The 24,830-nt window shown below is 49.8% G+C and overlaps 3 protein-coding genes across 4 annotated transcripts in view; 2 read left to right on the plus strand and 1 right to left on the minus strand.

The window, feature by feature from the left end:
• The window catches only part of LOC104256151 (arf-GAP with SH3 domain, ANK repeat and PH domain-containing protein 2-like), a 28,480-nt gene extending 23,553 nt beyond the window's left edge, over positions 1-4,927 (plus strand). The window contains exons 20-26 of the mRNA XM_059827205.1: positions 950-1,017; positions 1,502-1,609; positions 1,744-1,948; positions 2,590-2,763; positions 3,675-3,796; positions 4,493-4,615; positions 4,853-4,927. Of these exons, the coding sequence (XP_059683188.1) occupies positions 950-1,017; positions 1,502-1,609; positions 1,744-1,948; positions 2,590-2,763; positions 3,675-3,796; positions 4,493-4,615; positions 4,853-4,927 (875 nt within the window). The remainder of the gene's footprint in view (positions 1-949; positions 1,018-1,501; positions 1,610-1,743; positions 1,949-2,589; positions 2,764-3,674; positions 3,797-4,492; positions 4,616-4,852) is intronic.
• A 3,229-nt stretch (positions 4,928-8,156) lies between these two features.
• LOC132318735 (CMP-N-acetylneuraminate-beta-galactosamide-alpha-2,3-sialyltransferase 2-like) lies at positions 8,157-10,481 on the plus strand. Its single transcript, XM_059827268.1, has 6 exons — positions 8,157-8,411; positions 8,734-8,924; positions 9,227-9,406; positions 9,840-9,885; positions 10,076-10,195; positions 10,314-10,481. Exons 1-6 carry the CDS (start codon positions 8,157-8,159, stop codon positions 10,479-10,481), a joined length of 960 nt encoding a protein of 319 aa, XP_059683251.1.
• A 1,802-nt stretch (positions 10,482-12,283) lies between these two features.
• ERGIC3 (ERGIC and golgi 3) overlaps positions 12,284-24,830 on the minus strand; it is a 30,492-nt gene continuing 17,945 nt past the window's right edge. For both annotated transcript variants that reach the window (XM_059827184.1, XM_059827185.1), the window contains 6 exons: positions 21,547-21,578; positions 20,800-20,896; positions 19,036-19,100; positions 16,333-16,469; positions 15,317-15,372; positions 12,284-13,279 (listed from right to left, as the gene is read on the minus strand). In XM_059827184.1, coding sequence (XP_059683167.1) covers positions 13,200-13,279; positions 15,317-15,372; positions 16,333-16,469; positions 19,036-19,100; positions 20,800-20,896; positions 21,547-21,578 — 467 coding nt within the window. In that variant the 3' untranslated portion in view covers positions 12,284-13,199. The remainder of the gene's footprint in view (positions 13,280-15,316; positions 15,373-16,332; positions 16,470-19,035; positions 19,101-20,799; positions 20,897-21,546; positions 21,579-24,830) is intronic.

Here is a 24,830-nt window from a genome sequence, read left to right on the forward strand (position 1 = left end):
TGAGATGCTCCTGTTTCCCACTCCAGGCAGTGTGGTGGCAGCCCTTTGGAGGGCAGAGAGACCACAGTGGGGTGGCAGGAGCTGGGTGCATGTCCCTCAGTCGTACAGTGATTTGGTGGCCAAATTTCTCACTGCCTCAGCCATGCCGGGCGCAGCCATGCCTGATCTGCCTTTACTGACTACCACTGGTACCTCGAGCATCTTGAGTCCACAGTGCAGACCCTGCCGCTGGTCTGGGGATGCTCTGCAGTCCCTCGGGGTTACAGAGCTCTTGCTGTTCCCTTCTTCCACCCTCCCCTTTCCCCAGAGTCCCCCCAGCCCACCCCTCCCCAGCCAGACTTGTGCCGCAGCTCTGCAAGGAGGGGTTTTGCAGAAATAATGATGTTGCAGACTTACAGCAACACCGTCACAGGTCCCACCCTCAGACCTCCTAGGAGTGGAGGGAGTTTTAAAGTGAAACTGAAGTAAAACGGTTGTCACTTGTTTTCACTCGCATTCAGACCCCTGCTTGCAGGCGCTGGGATCTGGGTGTCTGGGCGGTCTTTGTGTCCACCAGGCATCAGGGCACATGTACCAGGTCTGCCCAAAGCTCTCTGCAGCGACGCAGATGACAAGGGGTGACAGCTCTGGAGTCCTCCTCTAGTTTTGTAGCCTTTAGGCTCTGGCAGTGACCAAGTTCTTCTGCCCTCTATCTTGTCCAATCTCTGTGAGTCATCAGGATTTACTTGTGCTCCTTTCCCTCTTTATCTGGTTGTCTCAGCTCCTGCCCTCTTCTTCATCTTCCCACCACCATCCCTTAATGTCCTGAGCCTTTGTCTTGGTCTGGGTTTAGGCTGTCCCTTCTTCTAGGCTTATTTGCCCCCAGATGTCCAAATGCAGCACTGCTCTTCAAATCGCTGAACACAGGGTGGGCTCGCGGTGTTCAAGGCTGCTGTTTACCCCCCCACAGCTAACAAAGTGGGAGAGACACCCTTGGATGTTGCCAGGAGGATGAGGCATCCCCTGTGTGAAGAGCTGGTAAGACACCATGTCTCATCACCCCCTGGATTTGGGACGCATCCCAGCTGCAGAGAGTGGCAGGGGACCCGCACCCATGTGGACACTTTATGCAGGGCCACCCGTACCCCTCAGCATCTCCAGCGCCAGTGTGGGATGCAGAGGAGGGTGCAGAGGGGTCCAGCGGGAGCTGGCCCTGCTGGCGTGGGGTCCCTCAGGGCAGAGTGGTTTGGGACAGGCCAAGCAAGGGTCATGCCGTGCCTGGGCAGGAGGACCTGGAGCTGTACTGAGGCTGCGTGGGGTGAGCGCATCTCCTCAATGAGTCCAAGTCTCGCTTCTGCCACATCCTGATTTGTGTGTTTGGAGATTTTTGCAAAACCCCCTCGCTGCTGGGAAGCACTGCTCACAGCTTGCAGATGTTGCCCTGATGGGCAGGTAGTCGCAGATGGGGCCAGCAGCTGCCTGTGGGGCTGGTGGGTCCTCAGGGAGCTCCTCTGTGCCCCAGCTGCTGCAGGCCCAGAGCAATCAGTTCAACCCCAATGTCCACGTGGAGTATGAGTGGTGGCTCGGTCAAGATGACATGTATGAGAGTGACGAAGACCTGGATGAGAAGGTGAGGTGCTGACAGTCTCTGGCTTGGGGCCACATGTGCTGCTGCTGTCCCTGCTCCCACTGTGCTGGAGCCGGTGCTCCTGTACCTGCCCAGCCGTACCCGCTCTGTCTGACTCGCAAATATCCCTTTCCCAGCTGGGTCCTGTGAAGAGGGGGTCTGCCCGTCCCCAGAGCTGCTACCACCCCACTACTGCTGCCCCCAGGCTGGAGGCAGCAGGGGCAGTGCCCTGGGGGCGGTGGCCGGACACCTGCCCCCCACCAGCCACCCGCCTCTGCAGCCTGGACGTGCCACCGGCCCCCTCCTACATGCCTCCATTCCCACCCCAGCAGGCAAAGCCAGGTGAGAGCCTGTGGGCAGGGTCCTGCAGGGGCTGGCAGGGTGAGCTGCTGCTGCTGCAGCCTGGCTCCATCAGCAGAGGGTGGTCTGGGAGGGAGCTGGGTCCCCGATGGGGTGTGAGGAGTTGTCTGGTGCCCTAGGGCACCCTTCTGTCCTCTGCTTCTTGAGCAACCAAGGCTGGCTTGTGCTGGCTGGTCTGTCCTAGCACCGATCCCTGCTTTGAAGAGCAGCGCAGTGTATGCTCACCCTTAGAGCCCCTGTGCTGGTACTGTTAGGATGTGCCATTGCCTCCCAAATGCTGCTGCTGTTGGGAGAGGCAGAGGAGCTTGTCTTTAGAGGTGGGGCTGGGAAGACAAAGCCGCTGGCAGAAATAGCAGCATCATCACAGCTCTGCTCCTTTGCAAGACCGGCTCCCACTGGAGAGACTGCTTTCTGGGAGACTCACCAAGTCCTGCCTGACTTCCCCTCTGCAGGTCCCAGCTCTGCTTCCAACCTGATGCATTTCTCAAGTCAGACCTGCAAGCAGAGAAAAGAAAATCCCTGACGATGCGTTTGTGCCCATTCTCCCCCCGAGTTTCACCCCAGGAACCCTGCTCAGCGCCAGCTTGCTGCTGACCCCTGATCTGTTCTTACTCTGTGTTTAGCTCCCCAGGGGGCATATCCACCCTTCCTTACTGTCTCGTCCGTCTTTGAGGACACAAGAAGCAGGAGGAGCCCACCCCTGTCTCTGAGCATCAAGCACAAGCGTACATCCTCAGAGCCAGCGCCTTGGGTACCGCTCAGCCCTGAGCAGCCCAGCCCAACCAGCCTGGCTTCAGGTAATGAAAGAACAGGCTCAGGAGGGGCACGCTGATGGGAAGGACGTGCTGGAGGTCTGCAGTCCAGCACCCGCCCTAGGTCAGGTTGGCCGAGCATCGTTCGTGGATCAGGCACTCGAGGGCTCTTGCTTGGACCCGGGGCTGGGAGAGCTGTGGGAGCTGCAGCACTGGGTGGCATGCCCACAGCTGAGCATGAGTGGGGTTCTCTGCACCCTGGCTGTTAGACACAGGTGCCTCCAGGTTCTTCTGGGGTTTGCTGGGCTGTTTGAGACACTGAATTTGGAGAAGGGAACGACCTCGTCCCGGTCCCCATCTTTCAGGCAGTGGATATGTTTCCACTAGTGCTCCATGGCAGAAAGATGCCCCCCCTCTCTGCACCCAGGCAGGGTGGCAGGCTGGGGGCTGAGGTATTGGCTTGCACAACACAACCCTTTGACAAAGGGGTGAGTGCTGCCAGGAGCAGCCCCAGGTGCTCTGGTATGGAGGTCTGGCCAGCTGGAGCCTCCAGGTGCCTCTAGGAAACAGCATCATCCCAGCAGAGCTTAACAATGTGGGGGGACGGAGGGTGCCAACCGTACAACCCGTGGCAGCTGCATCCATCCCCTGGTGCTGGCAGGTCTTGGGACACCTTGGAGCTGCACAGTCCATCTCCCATCTCCTGGTAACACGCTTCTCACCCCAGCCTCCATTCTATGTTCTTCTGCTTCCTGGCCTAGTCCCCTTCCCCTGCTGCCCCTCTCCACCCCATCCCTAGTCCCTCCCCTTTCCAGCTCCCAGACTGATGGGGTGCTTGTTGGCCATGCTGTACTGTGGAGGAGGACCACATGCACCGTGGTGCCTGACAGTGGTGGTTGCTGTTGTCCACCCGTGATGAAAGGTGGGAGGAGATGACCAGCCTGATTGTGTCATAGGTGCCCTGAAAGCCATGGACCCCTTCTGCATGCCTGGTCCACACCAATCCCTCCAGGAGCCTGATCCATGTTCTAGCCGTGCCCAGGATGTCCTGCCTCTTCTTCCTCAGAGGAGCAGTTTGGTAGGTGACCAGGATCAGCTCAGCTCCCACATTCTGCCCATATTTATCACTTATGGTTTTGAACTGAGCTGGAGCTGGCCCCAGCAACTTCTCCTCCCATCTCTTCTGCTGTGACTCCCTGGCATTGACGTCTCCCTGCTAGTGGGAACGCTACCAAAACCCCCATAAGGCTCCTCTGCCTTTTGAGGGAAGCCTTGTTGGCAGGTCATGGTGCAGTTTTGGACATGGACAACGGTGCCGTGTCCACACTGGCCCTGCCTCTCTGTGCTCCAGGGGACACCCCTGACCCCGAGGACACTGTGCAGAGGCAGAGCCCCTTCATTAGGGGGACCTCGCTTGGGTTGCTTGGTCTGGGGGTTGTGCTGAGCAGCACCGCTGACTCCTCACACAGAGCTGCCCTGAGAGAACCAGGACCCCAGACAGTGCAACTGCACATGCTGCAGTCCTGGTGCAGAGGAGCAGGTGCCTCTGGAAGGATGCTCCAGCAGAAGGAAGTGTGTTTTGGATCCCTCTCCCACCCAAACTCCCAGCAGGTGACCTGCCACCTCTGCCCTCCCTCTGCACAGGAAACCTCCAAGTCTCTCATCCTTGCTCCTCACATCTTTGCCAGGGGCTTTGGGATCAAGGCACTAGAGCTATTTTAGTTTGTGTCTGATGAAGCTGAGGAGGCCTGACAATGCTCTCTCCTGCTTGCAGAACAGACTGCTGCTCTTCAGGGTCCGCGCTCTCTATGACTGCGATGCTGACCGGGAAGATGAGCTGACTTTCCGCACAGGCGAGATCATTGTGGTGTCTGAAAAGGAGGACAGCAACTGGTGGGTGAGTGAATCTGTGTATGCTGACTGGAGCTGGGATACGCATGATCCCCTTTCCATCCACCTCTTACCTCTGTCCCATGACTGTCATACCCGTTGTCATCTCCTGCTCTGCATCTTTTTCTCCATCTTCCGTCTTTTCCTTGGCAACCAAAGGCAGCTGTTATGGGGCCAGTCCCTCATCCCCCTGAACGCCCCTGTGCCATGCTCACCTCTCCTTTTCCTTCCTGTCTCCCCACAGAAAGGGTGGATTGAAGGACAGCCTCACAGGCAAGGTGTCTTCCCTGCTTCTTTCGTTCATGTGCTCAATGAGTAGGAGCTGCCTCAATTCAAGAAGGAAGATCTGATCACGCCCATGGGCTGCTAGCAGTGCCAGACTGTCCCAGATGATCCCTCCACCACACCGAGAGAGAACTCAGCAACCGCCACGCTCCACAGATACGCTCCTAATCCAGCCACATCCTCAAACATGAAGCAGTTGCTGGCTCCTCAGCTCTTGCCCTGCCCTGACAACACTGCCGCTGCTGTCGTGCTCCCTGCTCTGCTACTGCTAATGGAAATGATGGCAGAGCGGAGCAGCGCTGTGTCCTGCGGGGCTCTGGAGATGCAAGTGAGCCGTACTGGCATGCAAACCCCTGGGAAAGGGGCTTCTGCTGAGGGCTGAGCATGTTGGGAGCTTGGAAATGCGAATGAGCACTGTGGAGCCAGCACCACTGCGAGCCGGTGATGTCCCTGTTCCTCCTAGCCAGACTTCACTGTTTGTGCTCCAGAAATGTGCTCTGTGGCAGCTCAGGGCATTGCTCCTTTGGTGTCTGGCCCCCATCAATGGTGGAGGGGCCCTTTGAGCCCACCGCTGATAAATACTGTCTCTTCTGTGCTCTGTATTTCACAGGGCTGTTCTAGTTTGAGTTTCTAGATCCTTCTTCTTCGCCACTCTCCCTCAGGCACCAAATCTCCTTGCAGGCATCAGAGCAAAGAGGGCTGACCTCCCCTTGAATAAAATTACTCACAAGTCAGCTTGCATGGCTTTTCTCCACTGGCTGGGTTTTTCCAGCTGCCAAGGCACATTTCTCAGCCTTCCTCTGTCCTCTCTGAGCCAAAATCCCATCCAGGTGAGCAAAAGAAACCAGCTGGTGAGGTGCTGGATGCACGAGGCTGTTGAGACCTCCATGTTGCTGGTGTCAGTCTTGGCAGAAGTTGAGCTGTCCCAGCAGGACCCATAGGGACAGGAGGGCAGTTCCACTCCAGGCAGCTTCTCCCACCCTCAGAGGAACGTTTTAATGATGAATTTAGTGATCTGCTCTGGGAACATGGCTAGGGCATCTGGCTGCAGCAGGACCGGTGGCCGCCACGGTGCTGGGCTGTGTGGGAGGCTGTGCCAGGATGTAAGGGTGGTGGGTACCACGAGGCCCTGTTCTCCCCCATGTCATGGTGCAACACTTCCTCTTCCTGTTGCAGCTTGCAACAAGCACTGGCAAGGCCACCGAGCCCGGGAGCGTCACCTTCACCCGGCCCTGCTCAGCAGTGTTTCCTCTGAGGAGGTGAGGGGCCCCAGGGACATCTGGCTGTGGACCAGGGGGTTGTGACACCATGAGGGCCTCTTTCCTGGCTGCAGGGCTGGGGAGCTCCTGGCAGTGTCCCTTGGGGCTGAGCGGGGATGGGGCCAGGTCTGTGGCCACCAGGCACAGCCCGATGCAGTGGCTGCATGGCTCCAGCACGGTGGCTTGTGGCTGATGGTGCTGGGCTGGGGAACCCCAAGGTGAGGGCACCTCTGGGCACGGGACGGGGGGGGGGGGGTCGTTTCAGCCGCCGTGGGGGTGAGGATGCAGGTGGAGAGGTTCTGTCTGTGGAGTAGGGGCTGCACATGGGCACAGGCAGGGAGATGGGGCTGCTCAACCCTGCCTGGCCAGAGCCCTGCCCTCCCCAGCAACGGGCGACCGCAAAAAGCTTCATGAAATATTCACTGCACTGCCTGAGTCCCCTGGCTCTGGGCTTAATGGAGCTGCTGGCGCCGGCCATGCAGCCACCAGCCAGCTCTTCCCCCTCCATGGGCTGCAGCTTAATAACCCCCGAGGCCCCACGAGCGCCTGAATCATCCCGGGGGACTGCTGGCTCCTGGCCCAACTGGCACATCAGACGGATGCTCTTTGCCTCCATCATGGCAAATGCTCGTGCCTGCTGCAGGAGGGCAAAAGACTAAGCCATGGGGAATCCGTGGCAGCTGGCAGGGAGAGCACTGGGGCCTTTGGGGGTCCTCCGAGCCCGTGGGATGAAGAGCTGGCATTTGGTGGGCGCTTCCTGCTCGGTAGCACCCGTATCTGCATTTCCGGCGCACTGGTGGCGGCTTGTTTGTGCTTCCCTTCAAGAAGAGGTGATGGTTCGGTTGCTTTTTGAAAGAGCAGGCTCACAGGCAGAGTGCGACCCACTGCGGCCACCTGGGACTGTCCAGACCCTCCCACCCGTCATCTCTCATCTCTGCTCGTTGCTCAGACCCCCAGGAGCAGCAGTTTTGGTGTCAGGTGTGCGTCCTGTGGGTCAGATTTGAGTGCAGCTGGTTGGAGCTGCAGAAAATGGTTAATGTGGAGAAACAAAGCCAGCGCTGACCCGTAGCCCCACATCAGCATGCGGGGGGCTGGGGGAAGCACAGTGTGCTCCTGTCAGGACAGGAGGGGTTTTCTCTCCTTCAGCTTTCCCAGTACAGAGGGGACCCTGCCCCAAACCTGCTGCAGCTGCTTCTGAGCCTGGGATGGAGGCTGTCCCTGAATCCCTGCTCCTCACTCTCACCTTGGCCCACGGGAGCCAGGTCCTGAGAGGCTGAGCACTTGGTCAGCTCCTGAGAACAATAAAACTCTTTTCCCTCTGACTTTAGTTTTACATGAGTGCTTTTAGCTGGAGAACAGAAATGTCACTTAACTACGGATATTTAAGAGAGCTTCATGCACACAGATGGCAGTTAGTACCTCCTGCTCCTTCCTCCTGGCAATGATTCAGTGCCCTTGAAACTGCAAAACCCCAGGGCTGCTGGGGCGGGAGCGCCTCGCCAGCCGCACAGCGCCTGCGTGGGCTCGGCAGCGGCGGAGAGGCCGAGGGGCTCCTGTGCCCAGCCGCTGCTCCGCAGCACCGGCGTGCGTGGGGAGGCGGTGGCAGGGCTCGCTGCCCGCAGAGGAGCTGCTTCGCGGGTGGGCAGCTGACGCTCCGGAGGGGAGTGGGAGTTTGGCTGGTGGCTGGGGCAACAACGCTTTGCTGCTTGTTTGCATGTCAATTTGCAGACCCTAAAAGTGTTGCAGGCAGAGAGCAGCTCCTCATACAGCATGTGCTGCCAGCCGGACCTAAGTAACTGCAGCAGTTCCAGAAGCAGAGCACAGCAATAAAGCCATTGAACGGTTTGAAAAGGAAATGTGTACCAGGCTATTTCAGGTCGCTGCAGGGTTGGTGAGCAGCCAAGGGGTGTCCCAGGTGGCTGGGCAGGGAGGGTGGGTGGGAAGGGGTCCTGTGGTGCCACTGCCACTGGTCCCTGTGACTTCTTGTTGCAGGTGGTGTGAGGGATGCTCTGCCAGAGGCGCACGCAGGTGGTGCTGGCCCTGTGCCTGCTGCTGGTCCTGTGGCAATGTTTCCGAGCCCCCATGGATGGCCTCAGCCCCTTCCCTGGGGCTCCCTCCCTCCCCGACACCCCCGCTGCCCGCTGCACCACCGGTGCCAACAGCTCTGCATGGTTCAATGCCCGCTACAACATGGCCATGGGACCTCTGCTGACAGGCACAGCCCACGAGCTTTCCTCCGACGTGGTTCAGTGGTGGCTGGTGAGTGGGGACACGGGCGGGAGGTCGGGGCTCTTCCCAGGCTCCCTGAATCTGTTTGTGGTGGGGCAGGGCCAAGATCAAGTCAGACAGATGTGATGGGGGATGAAGAGGGTGCAGGGATGCGCTGCTCACCACAGACACACACAGAGACACCCCCCACCCCCACCCCACCCCAGGCTGTCCTGCACCCTTTTCGTAATATCCCATCAATTTTTTTCTGTGCCTTTCCCAGGGCTCCACAGGGAGGAGGGGGTCTCTGTTGACCTTTGGGGGTACTGGGTGGGGGGGCTGATGCTGCCTGTCACTGCCCTTGCTCCCCCAGACCCTGCAGGGTCCCCCAAGGGGTGTCCAGCTCCAGGCCATAATTCAGCAGCTCTTCACTGTCCTCCCGGCCCCGACCGGTGGCATGTGGGACCCATCCGGCTGCAGGACTTGTGCGGTGGTGGGGAACTCGGGACGGCTGAAGGGGTCTGGCCACGGGCTGCAGATCGATGCCCATGACTGGGTGCTGAGGTGGGTGACCTGAATGGGCCTGACCCCTCCCTGTCTCCCTGGGACCCTGGTGTGCCCCAGCCACCCTGTGAAATCCAGCAACACAAACCCTGCGATGCGGGGGGGTGGGGGGGTTGGGTGCTGCTGCTGGCCTTGGTCCCTGGAGCCCCCCACGCTGGGACATACACTGGCCCTGTGTCGCCCATGTCCCCTCTCTGCTGCTGGCCAGGGTGTCCTGGTGTCCCTGCCCGGTGGGACCAGCAGCCTGGGACTGGCATGGCAAGGACCTTCATTTTGGGACATGCCTTCCCGCTGTCCCCTAGGATGAACAGAGCAAAAATCAATGGCTTTGAGCTGGATGTTGGCATGAGAACAACCCATCACTTCATGTACCCAGAGAGCGCCGTGAACCTTGGGCCTGGCGTCCACCTCGTCCTCGTCCCCTTCAAGCCACTGGACCTGCAGTGGGTGGCCAGCGCCTTCTCCAGTGGAGAGCTCACACAGTGCGTCAGCTTTGGATAGCATCTCATGTGCTGTAGAGCCTGGGGATTGTGTGGGATGGTCCTGGGGACCCTGGTGCCTCACTGGGGCCTTGACACCATGGTCCTGGTGGGACGAAGGGCCCCTGGGAGAGGGGCCTGGCACCGCAGTTTGGGGAAGTGGGCACTGACCCATCCCCGCAGGACTCAGGCATCCTGCAGTCCCATACTCTCCATGGGTGGGATGGTGGCTGTCCCCACTGTGAGGCCATGGGCTTGATGTGTCCCTTTCCAGCGCCAGGCCAGGGGATGCTGCTGGGCCATCCCAAGGGGCTGGGAGTGCCGTGGGGCCGAGTGCTGGTGTATGCAGCTGCCCTCTACAAACCAGCTGCCTCCAAAGGAGAGGCCCTGGTTGCAGGAGTGCCCCATGCTCACTGCTGTCCTCTGGCTTTTGCAGCACATACGTGAGAGTGAAACAGTTCATCAAAGCTGACAGAAACAAGGTAAGGGCTTGGCAGGCTCCAGCTGCTCCTGGGCAGGCAGGGCTCCTCTGGGCAGAGACTGGTCTTGTTTTTCAGCGGGATGTGAGCAGAGCCAGCGAGCGGGAGGGCCGATGGCGGCGCTGGTGGCAGGGGTTGGCTGTCCTGTTCGCAGCATGGTGAGCAGCTGATGGCTCCTCCACTCCCCACTCAGGTGCTGATCGTTAGCCCAGCTTTCCTCAAGTACATCCACGACAACTGGACGCAGCGCCACGGGCGGTACCCCTCCACCGGTTTCACAGCCTTGCTCTTCGCCTTGCACGCCTGCCAGCAGGTGAGCACGGCCAGTGGGCCCGGGCGCTGCTGCCGTACCACCACTGCACCGCTTGTCTGTGCGCTCTCAGATTGACGGCGCGCCCATACGGTGATGGCTCTTGCTGGCGTGTGTGCAGGTGTCTGTGTTTGGCTTCGGAGCAGACAGTGAAGGGAACTGGCACCACTACTGGGAAAACAATCGCTGGTCTGGAGCTTTTCGCAGGACGAGGGTCCATGATGCTGACGTCGAATTCAGCCTCATCGAGAGACTGGCAGCCGAAGGCAGGATTTTATTCTACAAATGATGCATTTCCAGGAAACTGAAGCCAGGCCGTTAGCCCATGACTGGCACCCCCACCCCCCCCCCCCCCCACCCCCCGTCTTGGCTCTTTAGCTTGCTTCTCTCCTGCCCCCAGCACTGCCCCATGCCTGGGCTCACAGACGCTGCAGTCCCCGGGGTCTCAGTGCTGCTTGCGCTGGTCCCACCAGCTGGGCATTGTGCGTGCCAGAAAGTGACACGCTCCCATGGCACCAGGGACGTTGCATTTGGCTGGACAGAGAGTGGGCATGGCTCTGCCCATGCTGGCTGGGAGAGGAAGGGGAGATGGTGGGGCTGGAGGTGGGCGTGGAGCCTGTGAGCGGCTGTGCTTGTCCCTGCAGTGGCTCCGAAGCTGTTGGGGGACAGCGGTGGCGGTGATGGTGGCAGCCACTCAAACCTGGCTGTCCACATGACAGAGCTGACATTTCCACCCACTGATGGCTTTCAGGGGAGGTTCGTAGTTGTTCTTTGGGCAGGGGGAGAGGGGCATCTTCCCTTCCTGTCTTTTTTTGTAACTGAGGAAATATTTTAAAAATTGTATCAAAGAAGAGTAAGAAAGGGGAAAAAAAAAAATCAAGCATGCTAAGTCAGAACATGACAGAATCAAGTACAGCTGGAATTATCTTAAGTTGAATAAACTTTGAAAACACACGTTAATCTATTATTAACATTTGCTTTACTTTTTGAGGCCTTACTGCTTTGAAAAAAACAGCACAAGCTATCTCAGCCCCATCCTGCAGAACAAGAGGGTGGAGTCTGAGCTCCCCAAAGGAGGTTTTTCTCCACCAGAGCAGGGTTAGCAGGATGTCTTTTCCTACTTTCAATTACAAACACGAACATCCTTGACTCAGATTGAGCTTTTAGTCACTAGGCTATTAGTCACTTGGTCGTTCAGTCTATTAAAATCACCAGATCTCTCCCACTCAGAAGCTCCCATTTTATAGCACAAACCTGTGTTACTTTACTTAACTATTAGCGTCATTGATTTTTCAACCTCTCCCGGTAAAATTGCCATTTCTGTATGTATGTGTCTTCTGTTTTTCTTCTCCATTATATCCAGTTTCCAACACTGAATACAAATCTTGCACTTCCGCCCCTTCACCTTCCCTCTATTTTCTCTAGGTGCTAAGTAGTGCTCTGTGTGATGCTCTCCAATGCTTTTCTGAGGTTTACAATTAATTGGCTTTCTTATCAAAGACAAGCTATTAGCTGGTAAGTGTATAACTGTGAGTTAAACTCTTGCTACATTATTTCCATTCATCTTCCCACTCCTGATTATTCTTTCCAATTTAGTTACAAAGCCGTGTGCTCTGCTGAGCGATTGAAGGTGTTCAGGTCACTTTTTGTTCCCAATAAAACATACAGATACTACGTCCCCTTCCTCACATTGTAGTAGTACTATATGATCCTGACCCCATGGACTTATTAAATATCCTTGTTTTAAATGTATTTTTTTTTTTTTTTTTATAAACCCATTTTTTTCAGTATTCTAGCTTGGAGAGCAATCAGTCTCCTTACCCACACCTCAAATGGCTTCTCTCCCCAATTGAAAAAACACAGGTTTTTATAGTCCTTGGTTTATAGATAAGTTCAATTAATTAAAAAAAACCCAAAAACAAAAACTACTTTCAAATGAATTATAAAATAGCTTTCTCTCTGCATCATCTGATCCTGTGCCTGTCACGCTCACTGTACACTGTTGGACCAATTGCTTGGAACAAGCAAAGCCAGAGCTAAAGCACAGCCAGAGCTGAGATTTAAGAGTAATGAGTCTGTTTTGCCTCAAAATGAGGCAGGAATCTACAATGTTTTATTTTTCCTCATTATTGTTCAATTTCTCCCAATATAATTTCACATACCAAGCACTTTACTCACTTATGTAGATCATTAAAAAGAAAAAGAAAACCCCATCATCATCATGTTATTTACATACTTTGCCACAATGCAGGTGTGTTTTTTAATTATAATTTCTAATTCAGTACCAGGATTAGTTTAAAGAATTTAATTATTCTTCCAAATGCTTTACCAAAACACACAGAGGATGGACTTTATTTCAAAATAGAAAAAGAGGGGAACTGAGAAACACAATCCAATTTAAAAATCAATTAAAACTCCACCCACTTTTTCTGCTGAAACATGAACTTGCAGTTTCCGTAAGAGGAGCAGTCTGGAGGAACTGCAATGCCCCACGGTACAGTAAACACATCCCAAGTGCCCAGGACAGCTGGAAGGAAAGCGCACAGAATTCAGCACATTTTCACAGAGGTCTGGCATACAGCATCAGCACACTCAGGAACATTTTTAAGAAAAATTAAAAAGCTTATTTGATGGCAACTTCAATCCCTTCCAGGTTTCATGACAATACAGTATGTTATTCCTGGAGGCAAACAGAATGCAGTATCTCCAGCATCTCTTTTGGTGAGGGGGGTGGAACTGGATGAACATGGACTGACACAAAAGGGTTTTTACAGTAGGGTCTGCACAGCCAGACAAGATGGCTAATCTTTATAGCAGCAAGGTTCAAGCAGTTCCATCCACAAATTAATGCCAGGCAAAGAATGATGGGACAGTAATGTAAGAGCGGTCAGGGCCATCTGGTAATTCCAAACCTCTTCCTCTTGTGCACTCAGAAGATGACCTGTATTTTGAAAATCCTGTTTAGTTCTCCTTAGAGTTTTTTTTGTGGAGTGAGGTCATTGCTTATTTATGTTGTCTTCCCAAGTTCGATTTTCTTCTGGATGGCACATGCTGAGTGATAGATCAAGGAGTCAATGAATCCTGCAACTAAAAGGAAAAAACAGATGGATCAAGCCAGACGTGCCTCAAAGAAAACAGCTCCCAGAGAAAGAAAACACAAACCCTTCTGTCAGTGGAAAGGAATTCCAGCTCCCCCAGACAGAAAACAGCTGCTTCTGCTCAGAAGAATAAGGTCCTCATCACATTAGGACAGACAAGATAAAGCTTGCAGGGCAGAGGTGATCACGCTTCTCCAGAAAAAGATCTCTCTTACAGAAGTGAAACTGAGACAGGCTGAGTCACGTGTCTTTACTGATGAGCGAGAAGAGTTTGGGGAGGAAGCTGGTGCTGAGAGCTTTATGCCATGTCATTGCCCTGACCAAGCTTGCCAAGGGCATGTTTCCCATTTCTTGCTCGTTTCACAGTAACCTTGAAAGTAAGCTACTCCACCCGATGCTGCCCTTTATGGACGCCCTTTATAGGAGATGCAATGTTTACCCACCAAGGACACAAAGCAAACCAAACCTATGCCTTTAGTTCTTTCTGCAGTATTTTCCCCAAATCTCTCCAGCACCGAAGGAGCCTATTAATTCAGTGCTTATTTGTGATCACAGAAAAGGTCAGGAGGGGTCTCCTGCACCACAAAACCCGGACAACGCTGCATGCATCGAGGCAGCTTTCACAGGACAGGAACCCTGAGCTCCTGCCAGGGAGGGAACACAGGCTGCCAGTGAGCAAAGGTATTTTCAATGCCTTTATGAAGCTTCATGTTTTTCTTTTATTCAACACCTCAATCTAAGGAATAAGTAAGTGATTACTTGGCCCTACACAAAGACAGACATTTCGATACTATATAAAGAGTAGCAGCTAAAACAGGAACTGAGTCTTCTGTTTATTACAACAGAATATGGAATTATTGGCCTTACTACCTGGTCTTTGAGTAACGCTTCAGATGACTGTCTTTTGTAGTTGTTTTGCCCTGAAATTATCTCTACTTGTGGAATCAACTTGATGCCGTAACACAAGAACTGTTACACAGCTGATTTGATCTGTCCTCTAGAATATAGAGAATCTCAACATGGCATATGGCAGCAAACACTCCAAACTGGCTGTCAGACCTAATCAGTGCTAAAGGGCACTTGCATTTGTCATGAAAATAATTTTTGAAAGCCTTTCCCTGCATCAACCATAGAAATTAATATGATCAAATTTATTACAGACAGAAATCCTGTTTAACAGTATCAAGTTAGTTGAGCATTGTGACACCTCAGGTGATGGGAAAGCCTTGCAGATAAAGGTATTATGTGATACAGGTATATGATACAGGTGTTACGTGATACAGTAGCTGGCTTCTCAGGTCCAGTAAGATCTGCTGACCAGATCTCCACGCTGGCCCTTCACAGCCACGTGAGCATCTCTGCCTATGTTTCAGAGCACCCTGGGTTATTAACTGGAGTGCAAGGCTGGACCAAGGCTGGGCTCTGTCACATACATAGAGCTGACCAGATACTAATTAGCTATTCCAGAAGCCAGCACTGAGAATGAAGTCCAAGACACTCAAATGGCTCTGCAGGAACAGCCTCTCCTTACAGGACCCCGTCTAGCTGTGAGGGCTACTTTTAGTCCCTGCAGAGCACTCCCTGGAGCTCCAGTGTCTGGGAACACAGTTTGAGACCTCTGAGATGGCTATGCCCATGGTGACCTGGGTTCACTGATTTTACTGGCTTTGGTTCCACATGAAAGCAACTATCTGCTTACAGAGCCAACCTGGCCAAGAAAACAGTACAGATGCATTCATATGGTATGTGAAAGACCGCATTATTTGAAAACAAAACGTCCTGTAGAGCATCGAAATGAAATATTATGATAGGTCTACATCATCTACAGCATCTTGAAAGTCTGCAGTGCTGATTACAATCTGATGCCACCCCCATGGCTCTGCAGAACATGCTATACCACCTCCTGAAGGCCCAAGTCATCTCTCCCCATCAAACAGGGATTTATTACCAGCCATGCAGACTTCAGAAAGAGTAAGATGGCAAATGTTTACACTTTAGAAAGAAAAAAGATTGAAAGGTGCAATACCTGTAAATATGCCTCCAACGATGGCACAAACTCCCGTGAGAAAGTGTGTAAAGGACCTAGAACAAGGAAAGCAATTTGAACAACCAGCATGAGCTCAGATACCAGTATGTCAGGTAAGTAACCATTAACTAATAAAAATCTAATTACATAATGCATACATATGTGCTATAATGAACATTATGATAAATATTAATAGCTGACAATTAACAGATTTAACAATTAAATAACCCCTACTGGCTACAGAATGGAGTTTGTCACTGATACTTTTACTGAACAGCATTAGAACAGTGCACTCTAATGAGCTCAATGGCAACCCTAGGAGGCAAGTACTGAATTTATAAACCTGAAGGATGGACTTTTAATCCCCAACATTTTATCTGCTCCTACCCACACAGAATGCACAGCAGGCTGCTGTAACACAAAAACTAAATCCCTAAGCACATGTTAATACATTTTAAGGTATAGATATTCGCTGTCCCTCATTATGATCCTAAAAGATCGGACAGCTACAATCCCTTCGATTCCCCTGCAATTACACGCCTGTGATTAACAGGGGACCTGGAAAGAAGAAAGAGGTTTCACACTGACATGACATGCAGAAAAGCTATAGCAAATGCAGAGTAAGTAACCAGGTTGGATCAGTGTGGATGCTGCCGTAGGTGCTGGTAAGGTGGGTATGCTGTATAAATCTAGTCTTCCCATTAAAAAAGACTTTCGGGAAATTAGTCTGAACCAAGAACAATTATATCAGACTTCTGCTGGCTGCACCAATTTCCTTCTCCATCTTGACACTGGATTAAAATGCTTTAGGTAATATCAGAAAAACCCCAATCCCTTTCAGATGTTCACACTGAGAGGAAGGGCATCTGGGATTGCCTCTTCCTCTCCACTCACTGGGAAGGGGCTTGGATGGCTTTCAGGCATTTCCACTGCTGTGTCTAAGCGATGGAGTTTTAAGCTATGCAAAATAACAAAATCAATGCAGGGTGAATTAAATAAATTGAAATGTCTCTTACCTGTGTTTCTCTGTCAGCTTCACCATCATGGGCGAAAGTTCATATAGCACAAATACACCAGGCAGACCCTGGTCTCCTAGTAGCCCATTGGCTATCTTCTCATGTCGTGTAACGGAAAACTGGTTAGTCCTTACCACCTAGCAGGAAACAAACACAGCAAATGTTGTTTTGTTAACAGGGAATAGGGAAGGCTACTAAAACATGAGTTCAGTGAACCGTATCCGTGTAGCCCTGCCCATTCACTTGTGGGGGGGCCTGACAGTGGTTACAAAGGGTCATAAAGAACACCATCAGGATCAAGTCTATTTTTACTCCAGGCTATCAGTTAAAGCCGCAGCTAGCCCAAAGAATGAGTGATGCATCAGTCCCCAGGCTGGACAGTTTGGTCTCTGCTGGCAAGTAATGCTGTCCCTCTCGACCTCAACCCCAAGTCCACATCATCCTCTACCAAAATGTAGTCCACCTAAGCATACTTCAGGAGACAGCACCAATGTAAGAAAGCCATCTATATATATTAAAGAGTGAGAAAAAAGGAAATAATACATAAAGGCAGGAGAGCGCCAGGGCTGCAGGACACAGATTGCCCATCTTTATATAAATGAAGATCACCCTACAGCATTCTTCGGTGCCCTGCCATTCTTCTACACATTGTTCGTACCAGTCCTATTCTTAAAGCAAATAAATGGGGTTTCTGTAAAATGAAATTATGTTCTATCATCCCTAATAAGCTATCTGACACAAATTACGATCCAAACCGAGAAAGATAGCATCCGGTTTCTTTACCGAATTCCACATTTGGGGGTTCCAAGTACTGAATTATACACAGCCCCTGGTATACATCTGGCAGCACACTTGGATCCATAGTTACCCGAAGTATAAGCACCACGGTCTGCATGGATTCCTCTTCTGGTGACTAATAAAAAGCAATTATTTTGACAGGAGAAGTCCTTTGAAAACTGACCAACAGCTCTACACTAGAATGTGAGATTTCATTGAGAGAAACCGAAGCCATGGTATAATGGGAGGTGGCCAGAAGAATAGGGCTCTGATTAACTATCCTTTGTACTTTGGGAATTTCAATCATCCACAGAAACTGCAGAGGCATCCTGAATCCAAGCAGAATGAGCTTCAAACGTGGTCTGAAGGTTGTCCCAATATCAACTCATAGCGAGTAACTTCCACCCAACTTCCAGCAAAAAAACCAGATGGGTCCTTTTAAGCAGGGAATTGAAGAAAGAGTGGTCCACTTAAGGATTTATCACATGAAAACAGAGTCTTGCAAACAGTTTCAATCTTTAGGGCAGATGAAGAAATACAAACTATGTCTACCTTTCCAATGGATTCTCAGACTGCTCTGCCCACACTGCTCTAGGATAGCTTCACTTGAATGTCTGCATTGTATCTTCCATGGCCGTGTGGCTCCTCAGATTTGTGGTTCCTACGCAGCCTCTGACATTATTAATAACATGTCAGTGATTTACACTTCAGAGTGCCTAAAGCAACATGAAGGTTTTGTGGATGTGCAGTAGTATGTTGTTCTGAGTGCAAGGATATGTGGTACATGCCTGAGAGCAGCATGAGTTTGGGTGAAGAGCCTGAGGTGGTAAAGGTTCCCAATGTTGTGGAATTTGCACGGTTATAAAACTGTGTAGGACAAGGGAGTCAAATTCTGTCGTAGTTTCATCCACATGTATATCAGTCCTTGCACTGAATGAGCCCCAGAACCACATCTGGGTTTCACCTCAGAGGAAACGGGTTTGGTGTTAAAGAGAAGCTGAGTGTGGACCACCCATGCAGCGTAGAAGCTACAGAACCAAAACCTGGGAGACAGCTAGGGAGCTAAGCCATCTTGTAAGTGAATGTTCACAGAGGTACTGGGGCATGTGGCACCCACCTCTTCCTCAAAGGGTTAGATAAGTACACTGGGTAGCACTGGTGGTGAAGTCTGCATAACAGTAGAGCTGCTGCCTCTACTGGTGTTTTCTTTGCAGAAGAAACATAACAGCTTACATCATTCTGCTGCCCTAAGACTATGGGGGCCCAAATAATGATAACTGACAGATTTGTTTTGTTTTTTTAAAAAGAGGTTCTCCGTAGCTCTTGAGATCCCCTGCAGAATGACAGCAACCAAAATAAACACTTCCAAATGAATGAAAGAAATCACAGTTCTTTCTGCTCCTTCAGGCTGGCTTCAGAAGAGAGCACAAGTTTGTCTCTGTTCTCAGGATCTTCGTCTCACCCTGGTATCTCCTTGTTGTTTATCGTTCCTGGCCCAAAAGAAGGACACAGTCTGAAAGTAGGGCTGGAAATCTAGCCATGCACTTTTAGAGGCTAAAGGAGTTTTTAAATTGGAGACACGCTGATCTTGGGTTATTCCCCAAAGAATATTTTTTAGGATCTCTTTGCTGCTTTGAGTTCTCCTGAGCATGCACTATGAGGGATTCATGAGGAAACATGATGGAAATGGCACGGTCACTTGGATCTAGGTGGGATAGAGGAGGCTGAAATCTGCTTCATTACTGCTGCAACATTACAGATAACATGACGCCACAGATATTGTTATTCTTGCTGGGGTGGTTATATGAAGAAAGTCGAACAGACTGTGTTGCTTCCACCAGAGGTCAGACATGGTCAGCAACAGAATTTGAAGAGAAAGTCTGAAGGCTTTCACTTGCCAAAGCAATAGGGAAAAAAGGTACTTACTTCACCATCTACTTTCATATACACCGTGGGGACCACTTTGACAAAATACTGAAACATCATGGAAGCTGTAAGTAAAGACAGAGACACACAATTAATAACCAGCAAAGAGCTAGAAAGCTTAACAGGTTTGGCAGACACAAATTGCTTTTGTGCAACTTGTCAGGGAACACCTTTCTGCACAACAGCTACTGGAGGTTTTCAAGGACAGTGAAGTTAATGTCTGGCATGATTTTTCCTTTTGCCAAAGTGAATCTCATTCCTGTTCCAACCAAAATCAAAACTACTGGCATTTTGGCCTTGACTAAATGGAAAACTTTCTACAAACCAGTTATCTTGCTATAGTTTTACCAGTACAACTTCTTGAAAATTCTTATTCTAGCACCTGAAAACATTTATATTTAACAGCATAGCCCTAAGAAAACATACTCAACTCTCAGGGACTATCCTGTATCAACTTCAATTAACACTACAGTTTATTCCTGTAGAAACATGGTTTCTATCATATCAGGAGATGAAAAGGAAGATCTGGATCAGTGAAGAAAAAAAATAGGAGGAGAACTCCTTCTGCTGCCTCAGACTAGCCTGTTCCTTCAGTTCTCTTAAGGATGGAAGGCAGGAGTCGCTTTGAAAACCTATTTCTACGAAATTCCCTAGAGAAGATTATTCATCCATTTCTACAGAAGAAGTAATTCTCATATGTAGTATCTTTAGCTGGTCTGCAATAAACTTAAATTTGACCTGCAATCTACTTCTCCCACTTCTTTTCTGGAGCACATCTTCAGTCCTAATTCCTCAAGAATTTGCCAACTGGTTCTCTGAGGCCCAGTCTGGAAAGCTTCAGCCTACAGAAAAAATTTTACCAGCCAGCTACGGGCCCCCTCTCAGAGAGTTTGTTACTCCACAGAAAAAATACGGCACCACAATAGTATTGAGCATTGTGACACCTCTTCATTTTTCTGTAGTTTATTTTAAGCCCCACCCTTTGATTTGCATACAAGAATTAAAATCGATGGTGGAAAATTTAAAAGAATGGCTTCAGGTAGGATTAGCAATTCTACCACCACCTCAAAGCAAACGAATTCTTTCTCCACGCTTTATTATATAACAGCACCCCAAGTACCTGCAAAGACAAACTGTGCAGACTTCAGTGGATCTAAAAAAATAACTAATCTCTGTAGTGGCATGTAAAGTGGCACGGTCAGTATCTTTCATGGAAAATGCATACAAGCAGGCAGATTATAGTTGAGCAGCAGCAGCATGAGGAGAGAATTGCCTTTCCTTCTCAAGCCAGTAAACTGGAGTTAACTAGAAAAGATCAGCAATATTTCAACTTCACTGCAGCTTTTCAGCTGTTACTGTTGGGCAGATCAAGGTCAGGCAGATACCACAGCTCTCCAGCAGCTATCAATTAAGCCTTTTTTCTCTATCCTGCATCTTCTGGTTATCTCCTACTGCACGCAGTAGCTAGACAGGGCTCTCTCTGAACTACACCTGATGTAGGCATTTAATAATTGTGTATTACTGTGCATCCACGAACACTGAAAAGAGAGATCTTTCATAAAGGTCACAGAATCAAAACACGTTGGCAGATTTGTTCCAGATGAATGGAGGCAGCTGCTCCAGAAAGAGCACAAGGTGGAGGCGTTCACATTTTATGCAAAGATGTCATGGTTCTCGTTCACAGCTGGGAACTTTGCTCCTGTTCTCTTCTAACACTTATTAATACAGAGACTTAAAAAGAGATTTATCTCAGCTGGCTTTTACCTTGCTGTGCAGTGACGTCCGTCCCATCCAGAGGGTTCACAATGCCTGGGTAATCCCTTCCAAATGAGAGATGTTTGATATAGTGCGTCATATTGATCTGAAACGGAAATGCTAATAACTCAAACTGCACAGCATCCGAGGGGCAAGGTAAGGAGCCTAAAGTTAATTATTTGTATATTTGTCTGAGCGTGGCTCTGGAACAGGTCCTCCCTTACTCTGCATGTCCTAAAATAAACTCCAAAGCACTTGCTCTTCTTTTTTATTCATGGGAGATTCCAAGATGTGCAATTTCTCCTTTTCCTACTGGAAATCCCCAGATCCTGGTGACCTTCCCTCCCATCTACAGAGCAGGCTCTCCCACCCACTCCTCTCCCTGCCATAGGAGCACCATTGCTGTCAGCTGCCTTGGTGGAATAGGTATGGGTATCATCTGCTTTCCTCCCAGCACAAGGTAAATTCCAACAGATCCAGGAGCAGTTGTGAAAATGTCAACCTTGGAAAACTGGGAAGCACAGATTAAGGAGCAAGGCAGTCTCAGGAAGAGGGCAACAAGCTTGCCAAGCAACATGCAAATGTTCCAAAACATACTTCAGAGCCCTGTGTGAAAGCGGGTCCCAGGTTCTACTCAGACTCATAAAGCCAAATCTGTCTGGGATCAGTACACTAGGACCTCAATGTGGCAAAGGGAGGGAAATCCAGAAGGAAAATAGACCAAGAGAACTAGAACACTATCTTGGGAACACTTACATTATCAAGTCCGAAGCTCTGCAGATCGTGAACTGTAACAGAAAAATAGTTTAACAATACAGTTCAGACTGGGATAACAAGCACATCCATTTACCTTATTCTAGCTTATAAGGGAGCTCCTCTCATTTCCATCGTGATCTAAAATGGCAAGAAAATCGCCTGGGTTTCTCTCTTGCTTGCAGTAGGGCATGTGATACATAAAATGGCTGTAATTCCCCTCCTGACATAGACTAGCCACTGCTAGACTGAAGGAAAGTAACTTTAATTTGGGGTTAATTCAGATTAGATATTCCAGTCCTCACCTGAATGTTGTCTTAATCTAGAAAAAAAAAAAGATCCCAGGGGCAAGCAAGGAAAACTTCACTGTTATCTCAGTCACCACCTGATACACATAACTCCTCTAACGACTGTAAAACACAGAACACAACAGATCTAAACTAAGAACTGAGCAGAGTATGTGCCTTAATATCACATGCAAGTGCCCTAAAGAAATCATCATCATAGCAGCAACTCTCAGTGCTCTGCCTATCAGCCTTGTTACTGCTGCCTGGAGAACGAACAGGGAAAGGAAAAGTCTTTGCGGGGACAGCCTGAGCAGGGTATTTGCAAACCACTGGTGGGGCCGAGGTGACTGGCCCCAGTGCTAGGATTTGGAGAATTTGGCCTGCCCTCTCTCTGCCCTTCCTGCAAGCAGCAATATGACAATGCCGGCAGCACCACGCACCCCCAGAAGGGATCTGGCAAAGATAGGGGCAATGGGAGGCAATGGATGTCTTTTGGTTGGCTACTTAAATGACTTTATGCAATGCCAGAAGCATCAGTCTCAGGATGAAAACGTAACTTACAACTCGATTTCAGTATCGCTCCTACCAGGTTTATCCAAAGTCACACAATCACCTTAAAGTAGCCAGAGGCTTGTGGCACATTTTAACAGGCAAATTTCCATGCTCAGGAAGCCAGACCTCACCTTTCACCTTAGCAAAGAAAAACACACTTCAAAAATCGTGGGCTATTATTTTAAGAGCTGATGGAGTCAGATCACCAAGTGCTACTACATTATTAACAAAGATTAGGAATGCTGCTCCCTTGAAGGGTTTCTGATATACAGCCTAGCACAAGACAGGCTGCAAAGCTAAAGAACTGATTGAAACTAGTGTCTCCTTTAAAACATTTATTTAACATGAGTGCTGTGAATGAATTTTTTTCCATTAACATCTTTCAGTGAAACACCAGAAGTTTTACTTGTATTTATATAAAACCCTTAGTAAACTCAAAGCTATACACATGCAAAACAGAGAAGCTACAGTTAGAAAAGGAAATGTTAAGCCTAAACTATAGTTGTGCTAATGCTCTGATCTAGGGAGATGCCCTTGCATTTCACAGTTAAAATGTTCAATGCTTAGAAACTAAGGCTGCAGTCATTGGAATTAAGGCAATGCTTCTGCATTACAAAGAGCTCAGAGCTGCACTGGCTTCAGATATTTCTGTTGCTGTCTCTGATGGGTGTACAGACCTATCACTGCCACTAGCACAGTGGTTTGTGTGCCCGTGCTGGCAACTGGATCAAAGAACTCATTTGGCTTTCAAAAAGAAATTCCTACTAAAAATTTGGAAACAGATGTGAAATGGTGGGCAGGGAAAGGAAAGAAGGGAGAAGTGGCTTCGAGATTATGCTATGCTGTTTTTCTTAATGGTTACCAGCAACACCCCGTTTCATGTTGCAGTATTATTTACACTTAAGTCAAGAGTTAAGTGGCTTAGCTGTCAGTGAAGGGGTCAAGTTCCGCTGCCTTTTGTACAGACACCAGCAGGCTAACCTCCAGTTAATGACAAAGCCGTAGAGAGATCCTGGCTCTGGTGGATCTGCATTTAAACTGGACCTACGGCCAAAGGAATAAAACAGTCTTTGTCCCCCACCATCTTTCTTTTGGTGGCTCATTCCGGTCCCACCCTCCTTTCGGTCAAGTCACAGAACATAACAGGCTGAAATGTAAGCATTGCTTTATGTGAGGCTGTTCTTCCAGCCAGAGCAGCTCCAAAGTAAGGTTGAAGACACAGCTGCACAAATGCTTGTGCTGTCGCAGTGCAGGGATGCACAGGAGGGACAGGGATGCTCCTCCTGGGAGTTGTGCTCCTAAAACCCAGGATACACAGGATTATGGTGCTTATCAGCTTTAAAGCTTGCGTAGTCACATTCGTTAGCATGTGAAGTGGGAGCTGAGTACTGGTAAGGCTCAGCAATCTTACAGTAATAGCACAGTATCAGAGAAATTCAAGGGCAGCACTTGAGAAAGGCCAGTCATTTTAACTAACCTGGTATACTAGATTTATGTCATGTGTGACCCACGTTAACAGTTATGGCTATCCAAAACAAAATTTCCCCACAGCACTCTGCTATGCCTTCCACAGATAAAACACTGATTAATTAGTTTTTATAAAACTCCTCTCCAATAAACTATTTACAACTCTGTGAAAAAGCATGATTTATACGTTCAGTTTCCAAACCAGTCTTCCACCAGACCGCAGGTTTATTTATCTCTGATCACTGAGGATTACGCTAAGCACATGTGTATATACTCTAGGTTGCAGATAAATGTTTAGCTAGCCATAGTTTGCTTTACATAAAACAACAGGCTATTTAGCCTGCTTAGAGAAGAAACAGAAGGAGGAAACAGAACAGAAGATCTTAAGAGTCTGTCGGCCAGGACCAGAGACTGTTACTTCTGAAGAAACGTAAACACATTCCTTCCTTTCCGTAACTGCAGCTAAGTGCCTAGCTAGGCAAAATAAAAAGACCTGTAAAACATCTTAAGTTTGTCAAGAAGTCTGTCTGGTTTTATATAACCTAGTTTTCTTCACTGTTTTAGTATCGCGGTTTTAAGAACTGCAGTCTATCTGAAGAATTCTCCCCATGTTTGCATTTCTGACCTGAACAACCACAAAGCCTCCTTAAACTCTGAAATCCAGTCCTTTACCTGTAAAACAGGGTTAATAGCACTTACAGCCACTCAGGACTCTGTCAACAAACACATTAAGACTGCAAGAAACCCAAGACACAGCTACCCAAACACCTTGCTCCAAGGTGAGCTAGGACACCAGTTTTCAAACTGGGGATGAATTTTCTGGAGGAAAATGTCTTACAGGAGCACAGTGGCAGGAAGATGATGAGTGGCATAAGGATGCATCGTGAAGAGAGGATGAGGCAGGGAACAACACAGAAAATGTTGTGGCTAGGGGAGGGAGTGAGCAGAGCCGAGAGCCTGAGCCCTCAACAGATGTTACTG

The sequence above is a fragment of the Gavia stellata genome, chromosome 20 (assembly GCF_030936135.1).
Source record: "Gavia stellata isolate bGavSte3 chromosome 20, bGavSte3.hap2, whole genome shotgun sequence".
Lineage (NCBI taxonomy): Eukaryota > Metazoa > Chordata > Aves > Gaviiformes > Gaviidae > Gavia > Gavia stellata.

What these genes read in the sequence shown, in the direction of transcription:
- LOC132318735 (XM_059827268.1), top strand. Translation starts at nt 8,157, where the DNA reads ATGCTCTGCCAGAGGCGCACGCAGGTGGTGCTGGCCCTGTGCCTGCTG. An exon ending in TCAAAGCTGACAGAAACAAG is followed by an intron (nt 9,886 to 10,075) that starts GTAAGGGCTTGG and finishes CTCCCCACTCAG; the next exon opens with GTGCTGATCGTTAGCCCAGC. An exon ending in CCTTGCACGCCTGCCAGCAG is followed by an intron (nt 10,196 to 10,313) that starts GTGAGCACGGCC and finishes GCGTGTGTGCAG; the next exon opens with GTGTCTGTGTTTGGCTTCGG.